Raw genomic sequence first — 7,977 nt, forward strand, 5'->3', positions numbered from 1 at the left:
CCAAATGGGTTCACACCGTCCATACCCAATCCAAGTCTCAAGCTCCTAGGTTCTTTCTTGAAGCTTGGTCATGTGTTTTCAATATGCTTCCATGTAGGAGAGTCCGCGGGAGTTCTCCATTTGCCATCGGTTGATCGATGGGAGGAATGCCATGACATAAGCTCTACAATAGATTTGTACTTGAACATATGTTGAATACGAGGGATTCTGAAAAAATATCGCAGAACCTTACGAGGCACGTCCAAAGTTTTGAGATCTGCTTTATATCTTGCCTCTCCACAAGTTGGACACTCTCTTGCATCCTTATGTAGTCCACGAAACAAAACGCAATCGTTGACACATGCATGGATGCGCTTGTAATCTAATCCTCCAAGAGAGGTCACATGTTGCCTTGCCATATCTCTTGAGGTCGGTAATTTATTCTTCCTTGAAAGCATTTTACACAATAGCCTGCACGTGAAGATCATAAATGAGGAAAAGCATTCGAGTAATTGACCCACTAGCATAATTCACCATGTTTGCAAAAGCTTACTTAAGTAATGCATTCAAACTTGCATTGCTCCATCCATAGATGGTTTGCAAGTTTAGTAACTCAAGGAAGGCACGTAGAACAGAGAATGTGCACCCCTCAAATAGTGGAGTCGATGCTGCAGTAAAAAGATCATCCGGCTCCACGCTATCATCCCTCCCTTGATGGACATATAAATCCCACACCATATCATCAAACACCTTCTCCTCCACGGCTTCATGAGGTAATGACGGAGGGCTACTATCACCATCACTCCATGCATCCGTAACGGTCCCTCTTGAAGATCCCATCTCATATCATCGACGCTTCGTCTCCTCATAACGAGCATAGAACAACATATGCGGGTGTGACACTGCCTCCATTATGTAAACTCTTATAGTAACTACTTCAGCCCAATAATAATCTGGTAGATCTTTTTCATTTAACATGGCCCGAGATACCTATCCAGTATGCATGTTTTTCTTTTCTGCAAGTCCATTTTGCTGTGGAGTATGACTGCATGAATATTGCTACTTTATGTCATACTCTTGCAGGAACCTTGCAAACTCATTTGAGAGGTACTCTCCCCCTCCATCTGACCTTAGGCATTTTATTTTCATGCCTATTTCTTTTTCAACCATAGCTTTAAAAGCTTTGAAGTGCCCAAACACTTCACTTTTCTTTTTCATAAAATACACCCAAACTTTTCTGCTGTAATCATCAATAAAAGTGACAAAATAAGACAAGACTGCTCATCAAAACTCTCCCTCCGTTGTCACTTCACTCCATGCCATGGAGTGATGGTTGCTATGTCACTCTCTAAAGCTCGCATGCACTAGCTTTGTTATGTTCAATATAACAAAGTGTATACGTAGCTATATCCTGTGCACTCCTCTCTCTCTCTTCCTCTCTCACTTTCGCTATTATGGTATCAGAGCACTAATTGCTCCCTAGCACTTGCCTCTTGTTAAGGCATCAAGCCCTCCTTCTAGGAGGCACCCTCCTTCTTCGAGTGTGAGATCTTCATGAGAGAGTTTTCCATTGAGAGAGAGCACAAGCCCTTCCTTTCGTCAAGGTGAAAAGACCTCCTTTGTGAGACATCTTCCATTCATTTGAAAGAAATTTTCGTTCATCTTTTCTTGAGTATTCTTTGTGAGGATTTCATTTCCTTTCATTGCTTGAGAGTTTTTTCAAATTTTCTCATTGATAGAGATTTTGAAAGGTTTAAGGTTCCTTTAGAGAGATTTTCCTCGAATGTTCTACTAGAAGTCTTTTCTCTATAATTGCTTACTCTAAAGCTTCTCTTTGTAATCACTTTACTCCCAAAAGCCTAAGAGAGGGAGCTCCAAGAGCTATGTCTCTCTCAAGAACACACGTTTTAGCCGCTTGGTCTAAACGCTATGGGCTTGCTTACCTTTCACTATAGTTGCTTTACTTTTGATCATGAATATCAGTGGAGAGTGTGCTAGGCAGCCACTTCAATTAACTTCATTCTGCCCTTCAATTCTGTTACTTTCGAGGCTCCCGTCGAGTAGCTCACACAGAAAATCCCTTAAGGTAGTTGCAGCTTGTTCATCTAGCAAAAGCACAGGAGAAATAATCACCTTACTTGCCTTGCATATTTGCAGCAGGAGCATTAATCACCTTACTTGCCTTGCATATTTGCAACGCATGCTCCTGCGAAAGCAACAAATGGCCAAGTTAAGGATACCTAGCCTGGGCACCACGTGCTTTGCCTCGTGCCTGATAACGATCTGACTTTCAAACACTTCGCGGAGTTCTTCATTCTTGGGCTTCAGCCAATCGTTAGCTCCTGCAACAAATGTTTATGAGAACTCAGGATTGGACGTGGGATACGTCAATTTGAAAACAAAAACTGATGTGTCCTACCGATGAAGTGTATTGATGGACACTTAATCACCTCCGAATAGCAATCTCTCTTTATCTTTTCATTCTTGAACATGGCCACAGAGATGATGAGAACGAAGCGTAACGGAGGATGTCGAAAAGCGCCAGCCTCTGATCAAGGAATAAAGGCATGTTAGGCGTCTGTGAGAGAAGCTACACGGAAAAGAGTTCACGATCATACCTTTTGTTGTAATCCTGCAAGGGCAGCGCTAAGAACAGCTCCCTGCATAGAGTGCACCAGCATTAGCATTTGCAGAATATTTCAGCTGCCCTCGCCAAGAAACCGAAAACTGTCATAGACGTACCTGGGAGAAGCCGATCAGACCGTCGAAAGGACCATGCACTAGCATAAAGTTAGAAATATATTCGATGTAATCGTCCAAACCAACGAACTCCGCAAAAAAAAGGAGGACAAGTAAACGGAAGTCCACAGGCCCCGACACTGACAAAACTTGGACACCTATCATGCGTATAGCACGAGAATTTCAAATAGGTAAGACTCATCTCAACACACCTGTATGTGTAATTGATCCGATTCTTACGAGGTTAAATCGGAACCATTCGTAGTAAGGGGGTGGAAAGACCCCTTCTACGTCAGATTTCCCGCCGCAAGGGAAAAGGCCATCCAGGAAAGTCTGCACAAAGCAGTGCACACTAAGAAACACATAGGGGCAATGGACGGAAGTGCCATCTCACGTGCGCTAAACAGAATTACAACCGAGATTGTAGGTCGAAGGGTAATAACAGTGGAATAGATCGCGGAAGCGAAGGCATACCAGGTCCAAGAGCTCGAGAACGGAGTTGCTCCATCTTCGCAGTCGCTTCTCTAAGATGCTAGCACTGGTGCGGAAGCCGTGCAAACAAAGAACGCGGAGCTTGCGGGTTCGCTGGCACGGGTAAAATTCCATTAGTGCTGGAGGCAGAGACACCACTCGCGGCCAGACCGATAGTATAAATAGCTACGCAAGGCGATCGATCGATGATCAACCGCGAATTAGAATTCCGATCGATGATCAAGTACCGCGAGTCAGAATACCTGTTCTGAATTGCACGCCACCCTTCCGACTCCCAAATTTATGGGAGCCACCCACTCCATTCAAAAACAGCTTTCATTGGCTACCTACCCTTCCTCCCAGTCCGTCCTGTAGATCCAATAACACCATCAACCCGAATCCGACCGTACGCAGCTCTGGCGACGCGCAGGATAGCAGGAGGTTCTGGGTGCTGCAGAGTTTGCAGGTGACCGAGCAGTATTCAAGGCAATCGTCAGAGACAGCTGTCAATAGTTGATTGGCTGGAGGCGAAATGGAGCACCAGTGCTCAAATCTGCACCCTCCGAAATGCAGATTTTTACGGAGTTAGTTGGTTCTGCTCAAATCTGCCTCTGTGGACTTCCGTTTACTTGTAAGTTGTCCTCCTTGAAATGCAGATTTTTACGGAGTTCGTTGGTTTCAACGATTGCATCGAGCCAGTTGGCTCGATCAACTCTCAAAAGGATGCATGGCCATGCGTAAATATTTCAGGAAGAAGGTTTGCTTGGTAGAACGCTCATCAATAAGGTCTATTTACTGAGGGAAAGGGTAGTTGAATAGCTTGCAAAGCTTGCAGCTCCAAATTGATTGGTTCAAGTGCATTAAATATGGGGACGGAAGGTGCTCAACCTCGAGAACTACTTTGCCAACGACCTACCAACTGCCTAGAATCAATTTTTAATCAAGGGCATCATGCGACTGCTCTCTAATTTGAGCACCAAAGGCTCATCACATTTAAGCCCTCCCAACAACCACTGGCGCATTCCCTCCCTCATGTGCCCAGCTCGAAACAAAAATGCCCATCATCTTTCTACCCCCACCCAACCTCAGATTTCAATTAGTGTTCCCCGTGGAGACTGAAATTTTCCCTCTCCACCCAAGCATTACGGAGCTGGGACCTTTGGGAGAAAGAAAATAGAGATATCAGTCGCTTACATCCAAAAATTAGTCAAAGGTTTAGAAACCTTTAGCCATTCAAGCAAATCATGAGGACATATGTTGGTGGTTGTGAGAAGTCTTGGCATTTTTATTGGCCCTGCAATGCGTGGGAAAGGCCCCTAAGGTCATGGAGCTTTGAAGCAATGATGTAGATGTGTAGTGCATCGTTGAAACCAAACTATTCGACAACAATGTGACGAAAGTGTGTCTCTTGTTGAGTGGGTCAGCAAAGAGAATTGAAGAAAAGAAGATGGCTTGCTCAGGCTATGCATAGGGTCAAAAGGAGGGAGACTAATTGATTAGCTTTTCAATTAAGAGTTAAGGGGACATAATAATGGCTTTATACCCCCACTCCAATCCATAAAGATCAACACAAGGTACACACATGGAGTTAGCCCTCTGGGCTTCATCGGGGTGCTATGAACCTTTTTTTCACAAGAAGAGTTCTGATGATAGAGTTGCAAGAGTTCATGGATCATGTGGGTATGAAGCCAAGTTTCTTGGTTCGCTATATATCTGAGTCAATCAGGAATGAGCTGGTGGGATAGTCTTTTTGGTTCAGTGGCACAGTGGTGTTGGTATTTCCCTGGTCGCCGACTTTCAATGTGGATGCATTCTTGTACCATGAGTGTCCAATTTGGATCGACTTCCCTAATCTACCACAATGGTGGGGAGAATCTCTAGAGGTCACCGCAGGAATGTTGGGTCGCTCTTTCCTCCTATAGCTTGGACTCATTTTGGCCCTAAACGGGATTGGGTACTTTAAAATCGTGCTCAATCGAAGAAGATTGGCTTGCTTCAGTGTGAGTCTTCCGTGGACATCTTGAAAGGCTCCACAAGATCCTCTCGCACAGTATGAAGCTTTTCAAAAATCTGGAGGTATGTTAAGCAACAATCTCATGGTGACACCCGAGATTATCTCGGAGGTTTTTCAATTGCCTTGATTAAGGAGGAAGTTGCATACAAAAAGGATGTAGATAGTGAGATGCACAAGGAATTCGGACTGCCTGAAATGCAGAAAATTTATTTCTTTGTTAGTAATGTGCAAGATACAAGCCACCGCCAACAACTGGTGTGGTATCTCAAAAGGATGCAGCTTTTGGTAAAGCCAAACACAATGAGCCGAGATTCCTACGCAGTACTCTGTGTAGCCGAGAAGGGCACACACATAAGTAGGGCTCACCTATTGCACTCATGTCTGATGAGCGAGATTGCAAAGAAGGATTTGACTACCTCTAATGCACATTCCAAGATTGCACCCTTCATTGCAGTGTTGTTCAAATTTGCAGCGCATAGCAAAGAAGAGATGCCAAACTTGATTATACAATACTGAGAGGATAAAAGAAAACAAATGCATGACAAAACAAAGCTACAGGATAGCAAAGAATCCGACCAATTGAAGGATGCAATAGTGCAAGACTTGCAAGAGGCACAATATTCTCAAGATGAAGCATTGCAAGCAGTATATGGTAAGTCCTTAGTAGACACACTTTGGGACACGCCACTAGCCAAGGAGGAGATGCCTCCTCAATAAGGAGAATAGAAATAGTCAAAAAGATCAAGCTCAACCAACGAGCTAAAGCGATGATGCCAAAGGAAACATGGCTAAAGCTCGAGGATAACGTGGCCCGGTTATTCCTCAACTCACCCTTCAAGACCCCATTTGAAAATTTGTCTCCAATCCACAAGCTAGACTTGCAGGAAACTCATGTCAAGGAAACACAAGCATTGGCAGCACTGATAGAAGTGTTAAGCATGCTGCTCGTACTCCAACATTACTTTGAATACCAAAAGAGCAAAGCTATAGCAACAGGTCCAATAGTTGCAGAAAGACAAAGAGGTAGTACATGAATTCATGCTCAAACAGTCTGAAATGCAACAACAACTTGCCAATGCACAAGCTAAACTTCAGCACTTAAGAAAGAATATGCAAAGTCTAAGGAGCAGTAGAACAAACATATTGCAAAGCTAACAACCTAGGTTGAGGTAAAACAAGACTGCATGCCTACTGTAAAGGTTGGCTCGAAGAAATGAAGGACAAATTCTTTGTCTAGCTCGACCGTATGGGAGCGGATCATAGTGACCTTCAAATTGAGAATACTTTATCCCTCTCCTAGTCCATTTTCTTTCAGCTTTTTCTTTTTCTCTTTCTTCTTTTTCTTGGAGTGTTCCTCATCATTATCTGATGAGTCGTCTTCCTCATCTTCAGTATCTTCTTCTGCTTCACTATTTGTGTCTATCTCTGAGTCTGTTTCTGAATCTGAATGTCTTTTCTTTTTTGTCTTCTTGGATCTTGATGCTGTACCAAGTCTTCTCTCTGCCCTCTGGGCAGCTCCACCATATTGTTTAAATCATTTGCTCCTCCAATATGGTCCCTGCTAGCTATTGCAGTTCTCAGTTCCTTGTTTAATCCTTTTCAAAAATAGTCTCCCAGTTGCTCTTGGGTGGGTCTTTGGTTTGCTGTTAGCCTTCTATTGAGGTTTCTAAACATCTATAAATAGTCCACAACCATGAGGTCTTTTTGTTTCATTGTTCTCAGTTTTTTGAAGATGTCCTCTGTTGTTTTTTATTTCCTAAAATGACTTAAGAAAGCAATCTTTAATTCATCATAAGTGGCAAAATGTGCAACACCATACTACATAAACCAATTCATTACTTTACCATTAAATGTTGCTACAAATTGCTCCTTCTTGGTAGTAAACTTTACAGCTTTGACCAATGGGTTCTGCATTTTTTGCTGAGCTGCTACTGGAGCTTGAACTTTGACAGCCTTCTTCTTCTTTGGAGGTGGTGGGAGGGGATTGAAATTCAGTTGTTTTCTTGCAGCCACAAAGACACTGGCTGCAATATTAGTGGCAAGTGTTCAGTGTAGTAATTCCTGTGTTGGAGTGAGTAGCATTAACCTTGCTAGCTCAGTTTTTGCCTCTTGCACGTCTTGGCTATGCAGGGAATTATCAAAGGAACTTGTCCCACTAGGGATATAATTAGGGTCGTGAAAGATATCCTTTGGATCATTTGTTTGGGAAGTAGCCTCTAGCCGAGCTCTATTTCTTGTAAAATATGCAATACCATTATGGCGAGGTGACATTTCTTCTCCGAAGCTATCCAGCATGAGCTAGTCGTGCCATGAAAGGGAATGAGAGAAGTGTGATTACAGTAGCTTACCGAGTGGTCGGAATGTGCTGCTGTTAGCTAAGCTTTGCGTGCTACTTTCAGAGTGAAACTGTGATGTTGGTGCTGTGATCTTCTTTGTTGACCTTGATGTACTGCGCTTGTTTCGGTTTCTTGTTGATGTTGTTGTCATACGTCGCTATTCTAATAGGATTCCGACTGTCAACTGTCTTTTCTTGTTGTTGCTTTTGTCGAGGTCTTCTTTGTGAGTTGTAGCTTGAAGCTTTGAGCCTTGCTAGATTGAAACGATTGCTCCTACAATTGATGCTTAATGATAACTATATTGAGCCTCATCAAAGCTCACTTTGGCGGAGTATTGCTTTACAATACGAATGTGCATGTATTGTTGAATAGTCGCTATGAGATCTCCTCTACTAGTGTATTCAATAGGCTAGAGTTTCGGGCGACGTGCAAGTTTCT

The 7,977-nt window shown here is 43.2% G+C and overlaps 1 protein-coding gene across 1 annotated transcript; it reads right to left on the reverse strand.

The window, feature by feature from the left end:
- Positions 1–1,994: 1,994 nt before the first annotated feature.
- On the reverse strand, positions 1,995–3,418 carry LOC147901445 (rhodanese-like domain-containing protein 6). The gene is made up of 7 exons (XM_087375132.1): positions 3,193–3,418; positions 2,931–3,051; positions 2,722–2,876; positions 2,598–2,639; positions 2,399–2,527; positions 2,220–2,321; positions 1,995–2,084 (listed from the first exon to the last, which is right to left on the reverse strand). Exons 1-5 carry the CDS (start codon positions 3,322–3,324, stop codon positions 2,450–2,452), a joined length of 528 nt encoding a protein of 175 aa, XP_087231258.1. The 5' UTR covers positions 3,325–3,418; the 3' UTR covers positions 1,995–2,084; positions 2,220–2,321; positions 2,399–2,449.
- Between the last annotated feature and the right edge of the window lie 4,559 nt (positions 3,419–7,977).

The sequence above is a fragment of the Dipteris shenzhenensis genome, chromosome 5 (assembly GCF_047967505.1).
Source record: "Dipteris shenzhenensis isolate YYH24624 ecotype China chromosome 5, Dip_SZ_1.0, whole genome shotgun sequence".
Classification (NCBI taxonomy): Eukaryota; Viridiplantae; Streptophyta; class Polypodiopsida; order Gleicheniales; family Dipteridaceae; genus Dipteris; species Dipteris shenzhenensis.